Below are 18,014 nucleotides of genomic sequence, written 5' to 3' on the forward strand. Positions count from 1 at the left end.
CAGTTGCTGTTGAAGTTATTTAAGGGGCCTGTATTAATATTTATTACTATTTTGCAAATGTATCTTTCTATGTATTTATGTCCTCTTGCAGAGCCAGTGAACAGGAAACAAAGCAAGAACACATTGTTTGATACACACAGGTCCCCTGCAAGAAGAAGCCATATTAGGTGTGTAACAACCTCAATTATCAACTTTTTGTGGAATTAACATTATCTTATAATTTGTAATGTAGCAAAAAGTTTAGATTTTGAATTATAAACATATAGCATCTTATCTGGACCCATTTATCTCTGCTATGGGTTTTATATATAACACTTTTATATATATATATATATATATATATATATATATATATATATAATATATATATATATATATAAAATACAAGTTTTCATTTTTTGTTTCCTGTAATGTTTTGAATCAGAATAAAGAAGCATGCCATCCACAGTAGTGATACAACGTCCTCATCGGACGAGGAGCGTTTTGAGCGGAGAAAAAGTAAAAGCATGACACGTGCTCGAAACAGGTAATCTTAAACTTTTCACTTAGACCCTGCACTTTGAGGGTTTAGTTGACTTGAAGGTTTTTAATCATAGTAATGCAAATGTGTATCAAAATGTTTTAAAATAATCAGTTTTATAGTTATGCACATGAACTATCCATGTGACTGCCTATGGTGCTGATTAGGCCTGTGCCAGTTGACGGTTAACCACGTTATCGCCAAAACAGCCTCCATTGACTGCATCTCACTCACTGTCAGTGTAAAATTATTAATTTAATGATTTATTAATGCAAACTATTTAAAGACACTAGTTATCCCACACATGAACATAGCTAAAGTTTGAGCGTGATAGGTGATGTGATGTCCATGCTGTTACACGAATAAAAGGGTCCTGTTTTCCGGCACAGGCCTAATGCTGATTAACCCTCTTTCATTAGTCATCAGTTAAACAGAAAATTCTCAGGTTGGCTTCATCATTGAGTCATCGAGGGAAAGAAAATACAAGACCAGCCTATTCTTATGTAATGAGAAGACTGTTTGTATGACAGGTGTCTACCAATGAATTTGCGAGCGGAGGACCTGGCCAGTGGAGTGCTTCGTGATCGGGTGAAAGTTGGTGCTAGTTTAGCGGATGTGGACCCTATGAATCTGGACACCTCTGTAAGTCTTAGAACTCTTGTGTGCTTAGAAATGTAACTAAATGCATATGCATTCAGTGTATTACTAAGGATTCTGTTGTTAAAGAGAAGACCGATTTGCCACTGAATCTGTGCTGTGCAGACTCTCTAACAGTGTCTTTCACCTCTTTAATCCAGGTAAAATTTGACAGTGTTGGGGGGCTTGCAGATCATATTAAGTCTCTCAAGGAGATGGTTGTCTTTCCTCTTCTTTATCCTGAAGTGTTTGAGAAGTTCAAGATCCAGCCTCCAAGGTGATGCATATATGTTTTTAAAGTTGACATCAGAGAACCTTTATTTTCATGTGTTTATAGCTGTATTTAGCATTACAGCAGGCTGAGACATTACTGATGAGTTCAAAGCATTTTACAAAAACTTCCTTCTTCTGCAGGGGTTGCCTGTTCTATGGGCCTCCAGGGACAGGAAAGACTTTGGTGGCGCGGGCACTGGCTAATGAGTGCAGTCAGGGGGACAGGAAAGTGTCCTTCTTTATGCGCAAGGGTGCTGACTGCCTCAGCAAGTGGGTGGGGGAGTCAGAAAGGCAGCTCCGCCTTCTCTTTGACCAGGTTAGCCAGTTAAACCTGTGATGTGTTGGTTATAAACAAACTCATGACTCAGATTTGTTGTGTTTGTGACTGTTTGAAGAATATGTAGGGGAAAGCACACTAAATAAGTGAAACAGGGTTAAATGCTTTAAAAATGCCCTTTGTCTTACCCAGACTCATTTGTAATGTCACTTGTGGCTGATCAGTGTGGTAATACTCTCCACATCTACTTGTAGGCATACCTCATGAGACCTTCTATCATCTTTTTTGATGAAATTGATGGCCTTGCACCTGTTCGTTCTAGCAGACAGGATCAGATCCACAGGTAATTTAATTTGAATTCATTGCCTGATATTTTATTAGAAATCTGAAAATTTGACTGTCAAAAACATTTTAAAAACATTGTTTTGGATCATATTTTTATCGCTTTTTACTTCTTTATTTTTTTCAAGCTCCATAGTTTCCACGTTGCTGGCTTTAATGGATGGTTTGGACAGTCGAGGGGAGATAGTGGTCATTGGTGCTACAAACAGACTTGACTCTATCGACCCTGCACTCAGGAGGCCTGGCCGCTTTGACCGGGAATTTCTGTTCAACCTGCCAGACAAAAAGGTACCTAAATACTCTGAATAATGCTAATAGATGTAACCTGTGTCTTTTGCTTTGGGACAGACAAATCTCCCTGTGATTCTAGAGTTTTTTTTTTATAAACTGCCCATATCTTGAGTTGATGATTTCAGCTGATTTCTCAGAGCTAATTTATCATTTGCAAAATTCTGACCCACCCTTAGTTACTGTCACTCTGTCTTTCAAACATTTAGTCCAGGCCTTCCAATAGTACCTGTACCACTTACTAACTTACTAAATACTTTTACAGCACAAAGGAAAAGACACACACAGAGGAATATATATTTAAAAAAATATTCAAAATTAAACTGGCCTGACAGGACAGTGTAAATGTAGGTCAAATTAAAGCAAAAAGTGATTCTGAAAATCATATTTACATCAATCAAACCAGGGAAATCTTTAAGCCATGTGAGATTTTCATGTCTAATAAGGGAAAGTTCAAGCTAGGAAAGTGGCCCTTTCAGATGAGCTAATGCTAAAGCTAACACTGGAGCTGATCTGTGCTGAAGAGAACTCATCATCCTGTGCATCATGTCTTTTATCAAACCTGTGAAACAATGCAAATAATGGCTCGTGCTGTAGAGTGTTGAGTTATTATTTAACTTGACACAGAATATGTTTTATCACTAATGCAAGCACTGTACAGTCCAGTTTAACCTGACTGATTTATCAAGTTTATAGTCAGCAGCTAAGTTGTGAAAAGCTAACCTGGTTAGTTTACTGATCTTTACATTGTTATATGACGTTATTTATCACTAAGTATCACAAAAGCGAGAACATTTTTGTAGCTTCTTTGAAATACAACAGTTTGATGTATTATGTAAACACTGATAAGTTTCAGAAACCTACAATTGACTCCCTAGTCCAAGCAGTCAGTTTATGCCTACAGCAGTTTATCTCCCCCGTTATGAATTTATATTTAGTATTTCAGCGCCATACTGCTTTTTAAATGAGGCACAATACAGAACAGCCAATCAGAACAGAGGCATTTTACATATATAGTCTTACAGTCTTGTAGACAAAGTAACAAAAGTATCTTGTGTAATTGTAACAGATGAAGGGAATTTGGAAAATGGTCATGTAAAAATGAATTACGTCTGTTTTTGGTCTAGAAACCCACATAAATGTCATAAATGGACCTCAGAGAAAAAAATGAAATGGAAAGAAATTGTAGGGGATGGGCCCGTGTGGTGCTCCATACAGTTTAATTCCAGCTTTAGAAATTAAATAAAAACAGCATATGTGAATTACAAGCTCCTCAGTAACATTTTGCAGTTCTCATAGCCTAATTTATCTGAATAAATTCTGCAGTTCTCACTTCAGATTTGTTGTGAGGAGTTTTTCCTTCGCTTGACAGAAGAAGGAAAGCTAAGAGGTGGCTTCGATTGGCTGAGTGGCGTCAGACTTTATTTTGCAAATGACCAGTTCTAAAGTTTATACTACTAATTTACTTTACTCCAAAAAAGAGCATTTTGTTCTGTGAGTGTTGTTACTCTCCACTCTTTGGATCAATGAGATTTGTGAGTGTGGCCACTACTGCCCTGCACGTTTGTCTGAATGCCTCTGTAATTTGCCTTCACAGCAGGAGACTTGATTATTAATTTAGAGGTCTGCACTGCCACGATATCTTGCGGCACGGGAGTAATTTTCAGTGTTGCGTGCGGGAGCAAGCGCACTGGTAGTAGAATGGTAGAACGAACCTTAAATCATATATATAAACAATATAAAAGGACAACAGTAAAGCAATTAAAATGAATGAGGAGTTGTAAAGCAACTGATCACATGAACAACATACAGATTCTTGTAGGTTACAGAGACGGCTGAGCCTTCAATCTGACGGACTGCAAAACATCAAAAATAACCATTCTGTGATTTAATTCCTGCTTTTTGTTTACTTAGAATAAATGGTGTTTGGTGAAGTAACTTCACAGTGAGCCTGATGACCGTGACTGCTGTGTTATTTCAGCAGAGAGTAATGTATTCGTGAATAAACTATGTCAGAGACTGGATGGCAGTTCGCCTTGACAGAACTGTGTGGGCGGGAATGGGCCAAAACATTTCAGTTGCAGGCGGGAGTGGGACAAATCATTGCAATTTTCTGTTGGAGTGCAGTATGCAGATCTCCATATTAAAACTCATAATTTTCAAATTTGTTCTGAAGACTTCTAAATGCGTTAAGCTGTTTTGAGTTGTCTTGTTTTTCGTAATATGTTTGTTATGTATTCTCGTTTACAGGCCCGAAAGCACATTTTAAAAATCCACACCAGGGATTGGAGCCCAAGGCTGACCGAGCCCTTCGTGGATGAGTTGGCAGAAAAATGTGTCGGTAAGACTCATTGTAATTTCTAGAATCAGATCTCATGGTTTTCTTCGAAGTATTTTTAGCTGATAGTTGCTTATGTGTAAGTTAATGAAAGATGCAAGTAATTATTTAATATATTATTTAACTAATCTTATTTAATTAAGTACATTTATTTAAGTTAGAAGTTACGTAATGGATCTTCTCACTCATGTTGAGTCTTTTTCTAGGCTACTGCGGGGCCGATATCAAAGCACTTTGTACGGAGGCTGCGCTGGCAGCGTTGCGGCGGCGCTATCCTCAAATCTACCACAGCAGTCAGCGCTACAAGCTGGACGTGGGCTCCATCGAGCTTGGGCCGCAGGACTTTGGCCGTGCCTTGCGCTCCATTGTCCCTGCAGCTCAAAGAGCCCTGGCCCCACCGGGACGAGCGCTGTCCTGCACGTTGCAGCCTCTGCTGGAGCGATCACTGGCCCATGCACTCGACTGTCTGCTTCGAGTCTTCCCCCATGCAGAGCTCCCACACAGGGAACCCACATACGGTACGACAGTTTGGGCTGTCAGTAGCTGGGCTTCTGTTTACTACTAGGGAAAATGTATTTATTTGCAGGTCAAAAGAATGGAAGTTAACCATTCAGCGTTTTCCATCCACCTCCATTTTGAAAGTGTGTGTTAAAAAACCTGAATGGAAAAGCCAGAAGTAAAAAGTTGCTTTATCGATAAAGGAAAAGTGTGAAAAATGTATTTAATAAAAAAAAAAAGTATGCCATTTTTCAATGCTGGTGTCATTATAAAAGTTACGTTTGGATTAACGTTCCGAGAGGTTCAATGGGTGACGGCAAAGTGGGACAGTGACTTCAGCCCCTCATTAAACAGGCCGCTGCCCGTTCCTCTCTATTCTGATTTATTTCAGGAAACAGAGTTATAGATTTTTTTTTTTCATATTTCAAGAATATTTTTTAATTAAGGCAACTTGCCCACAACAAACACGTTTATTGATATCTTGTTTAACCAAAGAAGTTTTTACCACAGTATTCTATTGGTTTGTGGAGATGTATTCTTTGTCCAGCTTGGTGAGACTGTTTTGTTAACAAAGTATTAATTGTTTGTCAAAAAGGTGTTCTTGAAACATAGAAACGATGAAACATTACATATCTTTTAATTCAGAAAAGATAGTATGCTGTCCTAGCCTATCATTGTACATTCTCAGTCCATTTTCATGAACTTCCCAAACCTTGTTACACCAGCTAGTTTCAGTAGATTACACACAGTGATTTAATTTTTGCTCCATATTTCTGCAGGGAATACGTCTCCCGCTCCTTTTAATGACTTCAATTTGCTGGACTGCTCTCTCCATCTCAAATAACTCATAGACTGACTTATAGCTCTAATAAGCCGGGAGTTTTTTTTCTCTGAAGCAATTACTTCAGTACATAAATGCTAGTTTAGAGGAAGAAGTTTTAAATAGGTTGTGTCAGACTAATGAATGTGGCATATGTCTTAATAGAAATGCTGTAACATACTGTACTTTCCGATTAGACTAATGTCTTCAATTTTCTCTGCTCAGATTTGTATTGCTGTAGATTTAATGGAGAAATAAGTCTAGGCATGTTACAGCTGTTCCAACAGTAAAATTTTTTTAATAATGACAATTTTTTGGTTTCGCCAATGTTCCATAGACACTGACAATCAGCTGCTTGAGGAGGACTCTTACAGCGAGGGTGAGGAAGGGGCTGGTGCTCAGTCCATTTACGATGCTAAGCCAGGATCCCCAAAGAAAACAGACTCCTCCACAGCGCACAAACCCTTCCTACATTTTACCACGTGAGTTACAGGCACAGATACACTCCACTCATCGTTAACTAACAATTTGTCTGTATCTGTTTTTGAATAGAGATGCATCAGTACTACTGTTTCAGAGCTAATACAGTTTTCCTTACTAAAGTATCTGCTGATGCTGCTTAATGATACTAGTCTGGTTATATTCCACAGATATATTTGGTTAAAATGCTGCCAGTTGCCTCAAAATGTCTGGAATATGCGTTTCTTAGTTCTGGAAGCATTCTTTCAGTAGTTCACCTGCCCAGTTCACAAGTCAACTAGAATGCATAAAATGAAGAAAATGCTTTAGTAACGCTATAAAAAAGGCTTAAAAGGCTTCCATGAAAAGTTTACCAAGGGATGAAATCAATACAGTAGACATTTCAACCTGTCTGGATTCATTTTATGCATCTAGTGAATTGTGGACTATGAAGAAGCTTAACCAACACAACAGGAAAAAGTAAACTGAAAAAAAGGAATGAGGAGCAAAATACGAGTGCTTAATATGTACTTGCGTCAAATATGGATTATTTTCCTCCCAAATATACTTCAGCAGAACTGAACTATGTTTTAGTTTTAAAAAATACTCAGCAAAATGTAGGTTCATCAAAATTTTACTTGGGCACGTGTAACTTGGTAAACATAACTTGTTACTGCCCACTTCTGGTCATAAAAGCCTAACTTGAGTGTCTTCAGTGTATCTTTTCCATGTCAAATTTAAGTGATTTTGCTGCCCTCTATTGGCCTTTTTCAGAATAACGGCTTAATATAGTCAGCCTAGCACAAGCCAAAGAGAGAAGGAGAAGTTCTCGTTGATATAGACACGTTTTGCTGACTACCTTTTTTTTAACAGGTTGACTAAACTCTGTGTAATGTGTTAGGCATTAACTGGTGAGCGCAATTTTTCTAATAAGATGTTTGTGACCTTTAGATATTGATGTACTGTTTGTGACAAATTTGTTTTGCTGGTGTTTGTATAGTTCATTGAACTCATTTTAGATGTCTTGTGTTCACTAAAGAAAAAAAGCAAAAAAAGGATCATGGAAGCATGGAATTTGGCCATTACCCTCACAGCAGTACACCATTTTTTTCTGATTCTTCCTGTCAGCGTCTTTTTCAATTGAATGTTATGGAGGTGCAAGTGGATGCTTTGACTGATGCAGCCGCCTCCAGCCTGTGACCTGGACTTCCTCGTAGTTCTCTTTTAGTTCTGGCATTTCCCGTAAAGAATTTAACATTATGGAGTTTATTCCCCATGAATTATTTTACTCTCTAAGCAGTTATTTCAAACTTGCATTGTCAAAAACTCCCTCTATTCTTTAATGATGTGGCAACTTTGTACCTAACATCTCAGCAGAATGTATCCAAGTCTGTAGCAGGTTTTATCTGCACTATGTCAGCATCTGCACTGGAGTGTGTCCACTCCTTAACAGTAAGCTGCAAATTTCTAACCTTGATTGACTCCATTTAAATAGCCATAACTTTTCGGTTAGTAGGCCTGACCAAGGAAATGAAACTGCTTGTCAGACATGTAATCATGAACTTACAGGACAAATGGCCAGAGATTGGAACTATTGCAATCTGCCATACAGCCCTATGTATAGTCAGCTGCTCCTTTCTCTGTGATGCTATGTATGTGTGTATATATATATATATATATATATATATATATATATAATGTGTATGTGTGTGTGTGTGCGTGCGTGCGTGCGTGTGTGTGTAGAGAGAGAGAGAGAGAGAGAGAGCGAGAGAGAAGCAACAATGCAGACTGCAAGTTAGTATATGTATGTATTTTTTTAATATATTTTTTTATTAAGCAGGTCTGCCTACCAGCAGCCCACCTCGTACCGGCCGCGGCTGCTTCTAACAGGGCCTCAGGGTTCAGGCCAGAGCACGCACCTGGCTCCTGCCCTGCTGCATCACCTTGACAAGTTCACTGTGCACCGCCTCGACCTGCCCACCCTCTACTCAGTCAGTGCCAAGACCCCGGAGGAGTCCTGTGCTCAGGTAAACACTCATGCTTCCTTCTAGGTTTTGCTCTCAATTTTTCAGGTTAAGCTGTGCATTTTATTAGCAAGCTGTTTATCGCTCTTTTTTATGACGGCGATGTAGTGTTTCAATATTTTATAGACTATTAAATGTGTTGCTTTAGGAAGTAAATAATCATGCTTTTAAAATGTCTGTCTACAGAAACGTGTTGATTAGAGTTGTAGTCCCATTTTACCATCTCAAGTATCAAACCTTTATTCTTTATCCTTTAGCTGAAAAGATTGTCATACGTTCATGTTAAGCCAGCAAATCATTTGTTTAGACCAAAAATGCTTTGCAGGAGTTGTCATTTTCATGAACTGTGAATACTTATGATCCCAACTTAAAACAGATCTCTTCATGAATGGCACAGTCATTGTAGCTTGACGAGAATTAAGCATTATAACATCTTTGCCTGAAAATCATATCTCTTCGAAAAGATATTTGCTGATATTTATTAATGAGATATACCACAGTATTCAACACACAATATTGTTATTACAGACACTTTACAATACCATCACTGCATTTTAGTCAAACAAGTTGATTTTTGTTGCATGTTTATACATATTTATGGGGCTTAAAATTGGTAAAAATGGTATCAGCACACAGAGGCTTAAATGTTGACATTAATTAATTAATTTTTTAATGTGAAGCCTATAAAACTAACAAATTATCAAAATGTAATTTTACCTCAATTTACAAGATGGCGCTAATGAGTCAGTTACTAATGGCGCATATTTTATGTTTTTCTTCTTTTCGTAATTAGTTTCTTCATCTGAAACTTATTTATATTGTTTGTGTGGGATTATGTGCCAAAGCTAGTCAATTTTATTCAATTTTTAGGGATAATGCCTAATCTGAATGTTGATATGTCTACTTCACAGTTGTGTATTACATCTATTAAAAAAAATAGTGAGATAAACAAGTGTGAACTTTATAAGACAAAACAAAATTTTCTTTTAGAGTAATAATTTGCATAAATCATACATATTTTCTTAATACATTAGTGCTTTCCTGCTTAGCACAATATTGTGATGATATTGTTATATTAGGTTAGGTAGTTATTGTGATAATACGTTTTCATATCAACACATGCCAAGCTTTAAAACTCACGGGTTAATGTTTAAAAAGTTTTTGTGATGATAATGTTGGTACTGATACTGAGAAATTTCTATCCCTGACTGAATATGTATCACTGAGATTGTAGTCTAACAGGGTACTAGTAGACAAAATATTAGATATCTGATTAGCAAGGGCACCATAGCAACAGTGTAAGAATAGCACAGACTCATGTTTGTGTTAACAGTAACTGAGAGGATTGTGTATGTTTGTGCGTGTGCTGACTCCAGGTGTTTCGGGAGGCACGGCGGAGCGTGCCCAGTGTAATCTACATGCCCCACATCAGTGACTGGTGGGAAGCCATCAGTGACACAGTGAAGAGCACCTTCCTCACGCTTCTACAGGACGTTCCCTCCTTCACACCAGTCCTCATCCTCGCCACGGCAGAGAGCATCTACCAGCAGCTCCCTGAGGAGGTGAGAAAGTTAATCTCATCTATCTAACTTGTCTAGTCTTTAGTGTCATGAATTAATGAAGTTAAGAAATGGGATTACTATTAGTCTTATTTCAGATAATTTTTACAAATTATACATTTTATAAATTATTTCTTTTCCGATCAAGGTTTGCCCTTTGTACTTTAATGAAAGTTGATTATTGGGTATTACTGCTCCAGTCTTTTTCATTGTGCTTTAGATAGATAGATCTTTTAAATGTGCTACATAATTTAGTTAAGATGCTAGGCTGCTGGAAAATTGGAATTTTTTCTGTTATTTTCTTTCAGTTTGAAGTGGCAGAAGGCAGATTTGAAGTGTAATAGCCACACACTTGTATTTTATCTGTTTGTTTTGGACAAATTGTAGTTACCTCAAGCACAGTTGAAACACTGCCACTACAGATATTACAGGTCTTCATATTCCACTGTAAAAGAGTTCCAGACATTGAGTTCTCTTGTTAAAATTCTACAAATGCACTTCACGTCACCAGTAACTGGATTGCACTTAATATTGCCAATGCCTGATCTACTGAAATATTCTTGGATTGGCTGCATTCCTGATTATTTGGGATCAGATTGCGATTAAAGAGGTGTCAGCATTAAATGAACATACTTTGACATAGTTCATCAATGTCAGACTGCATTGATGTACATACTGGTAATAGCAATTGGTATTTTAACGTGTTTCATATTTTATACAAGCTTCTGTATTCTTGTAGCCCATGAGTATATTAACCTATTTGATTCCTTGAAATAAGTTTATTTCCACAGTGTTGCGCTTATATTTATTTAGGGACCGTTGCATTTTTAATGCTGTATCTGTTCTGTGCTATAAGCTCCTGTAAGGTTAGTTTAGTTTTCCTTTCGTCATGCTACATTATTCTGGAAACTAGATCTGTTTTGACAGAAGATTTAAAAACAAAGTGCCAAATTAAGTTAAAATTTACTTCACTCAGAGTCTGTCTTAGAAAAACATGCTGCTCCAGCCAAGCTTGGCATCCCCGTCACTGCTGGAATCTCACACTCAAGACGACTGTGAAATGAGATAAATGTGTTTGGGCATACTTTTGATTTCATCCATGCTGCTGGACACGATAGTTGTGATAATTAACCAACTTTGTCAGTCCTTCATTTTGAAATTAATTGATTTTCAATTAAAGCTGCTCAGTGAACTGTATTTTAATCGTCATCGCGATATGACTTTTCACGATTAACAAATCACAAAGTGATAATGGAACAGCTCAAATTATATTACCCACACTCTGCTAGAGTGCAACATTTCACAGCATAGACTTATTTGCGTAGTTTGAGAGCAACGTTTACTTTTTGATTTATTCACTTAAACAGCTATGCCATTGTTAACCCCTGGCCTATAAAAATACCAGAAGACAAGCATTCTATAAAATGTGTCAGACAGAGATGATTACTGTCATGTTAATCAGAACAAATCTGCACCACAACACAAAGTGCTTTTTAAGATATCACTTTTTTCCAGGCTGTTTTTGTAACAGCCTCACAATGCATATAATATGTTTGTGTTGTGAATAGTGAATAGTGATTTTGTAATTTTGTCTTTTTTGCTGTTTACTTAACCCTGCAAGGACGCATACGTGTCCTCCAATTCCTCAGTCTCCTAACTATATAACTTACATTGTGGAGTCAGAGTAATTACTGAATAATATAATATGTGACGATTAATAACTGAATAATAAGTCTGCAGGTTAAACAATTAAAGAAAAGATTAATTGATGCTGCTTTTAATCAACAAACAGTGTGAAAGCATATTGGGTAAACAGGATGTTCGCTTGACTGTTGTCTACTGCTGAATAAACCTAATGATATTAAACAGATAATAAATGAATACATTTGGTAATAATCATCAAATGATAAATACTTTTGAATAAACTTGAAAAATAGTTTCATATTTTTAAATTAATTACACAGCAAAAACAAACTCATTTTCAGTCTTTACCCACTGCACATTGCATATTTCTTACATAAATGTATTTTTGATATACAGATATGCAGTTGTAAATTATAATATACATCACATGATCCAACAACTTCATTGTACATTGCATTTTAGATTCATTTTGTGCCACACTGGTGCAAATGAAAATTCATCCTTACAATTTTTGGTTGCCGTTTTCATTTGCTGATTTTCTGTTGATTGGGTGGCAGGGGGCAGTAGATTGCTTCGGGTTGATCCATTTTGTTTTGAAAACTACTGAGTCACTATTCAGGTGGGATACTGAATATATGAGAACATGAATGAACTGCATTAAAAAGATGTCTTCTCCCCACATATGTTGCCTGGTCCCTGACGCCTACTTTAGTGGGTGACCTTTATAACTCAAGGCATATTTTCAACTGGTGAACTAGACTAATGGTCTGCATTCTGCTTTGATATTCAAGAAGTTGATATTTTGACCTCAGGTCTCTAAGCAAACTGCCTTTAATTATGTCTTTTTTTTTATTTTTATTTTTAACACAGCCTGTAATGTTATTTGATTTGATCTGATGCTCTGGTGCTATCCTGGAGTAAATGAGGCTTTCATGTTTTCATTTCGTTGAACATTTATTAATGTGTATATGTCAGCCTTTAAGCCTGCTACAACTTTAAAATGAACCCTTTTAAATGACCTTGGCCTTATTGGTGCTAAATCAAACAGTGGTTAACAGTTAAAATCCATACTGGTAAGGCAACCACTGCTGGTTCAGGTTGGTACAGGAAGACAAATAGTGCACAAGAATACAAAATACAAGGTTTAGCCAAGGTCAGTAACAGCTAGATCTTGTCTATCCTGTTCCTTAAACTTCTCTTTTATTTCCCTTCCATCTTCTTATTTCTGTCTGCCTGTGGACTCTCTCTTTGCCCACTTGGCTAAGAAGCCCCAATATCAATAGGCCCATTCTTTTACTCTGATGTCCTCCTTCTTTATTAAGTTTCATCCTTCTTCTTCATCTGCTACTGACACATAGTAATGACACTATTCCCCTCTTCTCTCTCTTTGTGTTTGTTTTTTTTTCTTTTTTTTCAGCCTTTGTTTTAGTCTCCTTTTTTTCTTTTCTGTTCTTATATCCATCATTTCTGTTTTTCCACCAAGGTCAATGGGTGCTTTACAATCATTTCACTGGTTTGAAGGAAAACAGAGTGAGTGAGAAAGAGAGTGAAGTGCAGTGTGAAAGCACACATCAAAAAAGAGCCTCCCTAATTACGCCAGTGGGGTGCTGCTCTGGCAGGGCCGTGATTTCACCCTGCGAAGAGCCGTCAAGAGCCTGCAGAAACCCATGCTGTGAACCCAGGCTACCTAGAGTGCGCTGCTGGGGGCATGATTGGCTGGTGGCGAAGCCCTTGATCGTAGCCCTGACAGAGAGAGTGCTGCCCACCAGGTGGGCACCGGGGTGCAGGGAGGGGTAAGGCCGCTAATTTTAATGACAGAAGCTGCTTGCTCTTTCTCTCCAAGGTATGTTCATTAAAGGCTGACTTCTTCCTCCCAGAAAGGAGGATTTATAATTGATTGTAGATTAGGTTATCTCTGTTATTTGCTTATAGTATCTGTTGTCGCATGGGATTCGGTCCCTTTCTGTCTGTTTAAATCTGATGCATGCTGTTCTGGAAAGGAAGAGTTTTAAGGGCAGATTTACTAAAACTGGTGCTAATTACTGATATTCTACTGACACTTTGCACTGTGAGATTGGACAGTTCATCAGCAAACTTTTGTTTAGTTAATTATGTATTTATATATTTATTTACTTCCACTTCCTTGATTCTGTTTCAAATCTTGACTCATTTGGTCCAAAAATGTATTTATTTTCTGAAGATTTTGACAAAGCAATGACTAAGTAAAAAAAAAGATTTATTAGATAAAGCGAAAGTATGTGATTATTTCGACACGAGTCATTATTTTGAGAAAATAAGACTATTATTACTACTTGTAATTAGAAAATAAAACTATGATTACTACTAGTAATTATTAAGACTTTGTGTTTCAAAACATACCCATTAGGGCAGATGAGCTGAACTTGAGTTCCCTGCCGAGTGCATTTGGAAACCTTGTAAGATTGAAAAGTCCCTGTTTAATTTCACTGCATGCATCTTGGTCATTTGGGAACTGCATGATTTTGAGCTAATGACAAGTGTAACCTCTTAGCTACGTCCAGTGCATCGAAGGCTTTGCTTTTCTGCAGCAGAAGCTACAGCACACAAAGTAATGACTGGTTTAGTAAAGCAAGGATTGCATGGCCAAAAGAATTCTAACACATGCTTTTTACAGTTGTTTGGAAAAGAACTGTCAAATGATTTTTTTAGGCAAAACCTACTCTTAAAACACTTTGATGAGTGTAGTAAGATTACCCAAAGTGTTAGGAAATAGCAGTTTATACACTGTTTCTGATGATTTTTTCATTTGCTTCGTCAAATTAAAGATGATATGATGTGGCAGGTGTCCACATTTTTGGCCCTTAATATAAAAAAGTGTGTTCAAAAAACACTTTGTTTTCTTTGTCTCTGAGCACAAACTGCATCCATATTGGTGTCAAAGATAAGACAAGCTTTTCACAGGTATTAAATAATGCACAGTCAGTCTGTACTATATGTTTTAGTAAATCAGAGTAGGATGTTCATTATAATCATCTACTCCCAGTGTTCTGCACTTTGAGACAGGAGCTCCTATAAATGCATATGCAGTGCAAAATAGCAGTGACTGCCCCTTTTGTCTTATTACGGGCACTAAAAGCTTTCTAATGCCAAAAGGATGTTTGCAACTGCACAAAATGTGATGTAACCTGACCCTTAGTTCGTTTCAGTTCCTTTTACAGCAGAGTGTTTTAGCTTCTGGTTATAGCTCTTTGAGAAGTGTGCTTTTAATGTTACAGACTAGGTTAGCACCACTTGACCTTTAGTCTAATAACATAAAAATGGTTCCTATAAAAATGGTTTGTTCTAATCACCCATTTTGGAATAGACAAAAAATTCAGAGCACTTCCTAACAGTTTTTTTTTCCTCTTACCCAAGCTTTAAGATGGCCTTGAATTCACTCTTACACAAGCCCTGAGGTTGCTCTGTAGTGGGAAAATGCTGAGAATTGACCCTTAGAATCCTAAAAGGCAGTCTATGCCTCAAAAGACCTTCAGACCTCCTTCAGTGGAGTTGTACATTCCTTAGATTGCCTTGCCTTGGTCTGAGAGCCCATTCTTAGTCTGGGTGGGGGTCCAGTGCTGAGGCACAGACCAGTGTGGGAGCTTTGCAATAACACAGAAAGCTCACATAATAAGAGAGCTGAATCTTGGTGTCTGTAGAGCAAATCATTCCAGCTTCACCTTTGTGTATAGTATGGTGGAAATGCATGTGTATGTGTGTGTACAATATAAAGAACTTGTTCAGTCGATGATGTACTCCATTTTGGAATGTGTGGCATCAATAGGAGAGGTGTTGATTTGGTAGGTGGTAGAGCTGTCAAAGGTGATTGTGAGTTTTTAGGTTTTGATAGATCTATTATTGGAGAGGTTACCAGCATGTGGAGATATGTGAAGGAGATTGCGGGTTGCTAACAGTTTGCCGTGTCACTCGATTTCTGGCACGTTCAGCATGACAGCTGTCCTCTCTGCAGTGCTGCACATCAGGGGCAAGGCCTCATTCTGCCTGGCAATGGAATATTTAAGAAAAGCCTGAGCCTTTCCTGCTTCGCGTGTCGGAGGGATGAAACACATGCTGGCACTCAGGGTAAACATCTGTAGTGAAAATAGGCAGTGCAGTGGGCCATGTGTCATGGTTTCTCCTAGGTTCTAAAGAACTGTCAGTAGCGTCACACCTTGTGATGGTGTTCCCAGTAAGTGTTGACCTCTTTTTGTCACGATTTGCTGCTCTCTGTGCACATTTAAGCACCAGCTTTCAAGACTCTTTTATGTAAGAGTGCTTGTTTAAAGGCGATTTCATTTTTAAAAGGAAAATTCCTTGCACATTGATTTTGTTAGTTGGAAGTGGAAGAACTCCCCTATTCCCAAACGATGGCAACTGCATCAAAGACGTGCTGCAACATCTAAGCTATTTTGACTTCCACTGATATTGATTCCTCTGTCTACATGGGGAACCTCTGCAGTGTTTGTGGAGTTAATATGAAATCCCTGTTTCACTCCATGCTTGCTGCTATGGTTCAGTCTGATCTGTAGGTTTTCTTGGTCCCCTGATGTCACAGTACCAGTTGAGGCAAGGAAAAAGATGTTTTTATAAGAAATATTTTCTCTGTTTGGAAGATGATAATTGTTTTCTGTCAGGAGAATTTTTTTTGGTCTGTTCTGTACCATTGACACCCTATGTTAAGTCAGGATCTTAGGCACTTATCAACTAAGAGAGAGCTAAAAATCATTACCGGCTGTGTTTGACTGTTACATACTCGCTAACTTCCCTAAAGAGTTTGGTCTACAGGGCTTTAAAAGTTAGCCGAGCAGAAACAAGCCTTTGAGAAGAGGGGAAAAAGTCATCCAGTCTGCACTGTTTGGAGCTTTGGATGGTGCTTTGCAACGTTCGTCATTGTTTAGTAGAGAATTCAATGTGACAATGGCTCTACCATATAACAGTGACTTTTGTCTTCTTGCTTTTGCAGAGTCATTATGCAGCGTAGAACATTTTACATCAGCAAAAGCCATAAATAGTTTTGGGGGATGGGGGGAAAGGGACTTGACTTTAGCAGGGAAAGTGCTAAAAGAACATTTTCTCATGCACAAGCATGCCCGGGGGTTGTTGGGGTTGCACTAATGGAACAATGTTAAGTGTTTTGCTTGAGGCGTAATGGCAATGTCAGGGAGTTTAACACCTGATGCTCTGCAGGCCTCCGGCACAGAGTCGTTTCCTCATGGTATTCACTTGGAAATCACTTCTGACTCGCTAGTTCCAAGTTAAGGGTATATCTGACATCTTAAAAATATAATATACAAATAAGAAAATATAAAATGGAATACAAAAATTAAAATGACTTAACTAGTGTTGCTATTGCTGCTGCCCACATCTTCACTAATCATACACTGGACTAGGGTCCAGTTGACATGAAAATGTTTGAGCGATGCTTCGGTCACGAAGTCACGAATGTGTTTTTTATTTTTGCCATGATTGTGTTTTGTGCTCGAGGTGTGTTCAAGTTCAGCCTGTTTAGTCTGTTAGTCTTTAGTGTGTTAGACGAGTAGTGAGTATGGTATGCAGCACTTTGCGATTCCTCTGAAAAATGTAAGAACACGAGACCAATAAAATCCTCACAAACAAGTTATTTTCTTAGTCCGGACAGTTCTGCATAAAATTGCTATTACCTGATGGTGCTATCACAAAGCGTGCACCATTGGATAATGCAGTGAACTGGAATTTGATTAAGTTCATGACACTCCTCACATGATACAGTGGGTGGGCTTAAGCTGATTGGCGATAGCAGCGTGAATCGCTGATAGATTTCACCTATCATGACTGTCAATCAAGTTGGATGAATTAAAGGTCAGCACATAAGTCGTGCGTGGCTATAAGATGCACTAATCATATATGTCTCGTAATCCTTGATTTCTTTTAGCATGTTTTTTTTTTTTATTATTATTTGTTGCATATGTCTGTATTAGCCCAAACCTTGCCTCATGAAACATAAACGAGGGCTTAAACGATTTTTTTGTTGTTGTGTTTACGTCAGTGTAATAGTAATGATAGTATTAGATATAATAGTAGTAATAATAATAATAATAATATAATAGTAAAGGAAAGCTACATTCATGGGTCCCAGCTTCAACATTGGTGGAGAGCAGTGTTAAAATAATGTCCCTATCTGATGATGCGCATTCAATCTAGGAGGAGGGACATTGGAATAAAAGCAGGAATCATGGTTTAATGTATGTAAATTATTAATAACTTAACTAAAACAAAATAAATTATTATCATACTCTGTGATAATGTGATCGCTTTGCTCTGCTGTCCTCTCGTAATATT

At 37.8% G+C, this 18,014-nt stretch overlaps 1 protein-coding gene across 3 annotated transcripts in view; it reads left to right on the plus strand.

Moving 5' to 3' along the window:
* atad2b (ATPase family AAA domain containing 2B) overlaps positions 1-18,014 on the plus strand; it is an 80,485-nt gene that overhangs the window by 9,129 nt on the left and 53,342 nt on the right. For 2 of the 3 annotated variants that reach the window (XM_036581749.1, XM_036581751.1), the window contains exons 8-19: positions 92-167; positions 425-526; positions 1,051-1,162; positions 1,318-1,433; positions 1,571-1,745; positions 1,961-2,049; positions 2,177-2,336; positions 4,587-4,677; positions 4,881-5,192; positions 6,330-6,474; positions 8,289-8,478; positions 9,852-10,037. In XM_036581749.1, the coding sequence (XP_036437642.1) occupies positions 92-167; positions 425-526; positions 1,051-1,162; positions 1,318-1,433; positions 1,571-1,745; positions 1,961-2,049; positions 2,177-2,336; positions 4,587-4,677; positions 4,881-5,192; positions 6,330-6,474; positions 8,289-8,478; positions 9,852-10,037 (1,754 nt within the window). The remainder of the gene's footprint in view (positions 1-91; positions 168-424; positions 527-1,050; positions 1,163-1,317; positions 1,434-1,570; positions 1,746-1,960; positions 2,050-2,176; positions 2,337-4,586; positions 4,678-4,880; positions 5,193-6,329; positions 6,475-8,288; positions 8,479-9,851; positions 10,038-18,014) is intronic. The other variant, XM_036581750.1, reaches the window with a different exon arrangement.

The sequence above is a fragment of the Colossoma macropomum genome, unplaced genomic scaffold (assembly GCF_904425465.1).
Source record: "Colossoma macropomum unplaced genomic scaffold, Colossoma_macropomum, whole genome shotgun sequence".
In the NCBI taxonomy this organism is placed as follows: domain Eukaryota; kingdom Metazoa; phylum Chordata; class Actinopteri; order Characiformes; family Serrasalmidae; genus Colossoma; species Colossoma macropomum.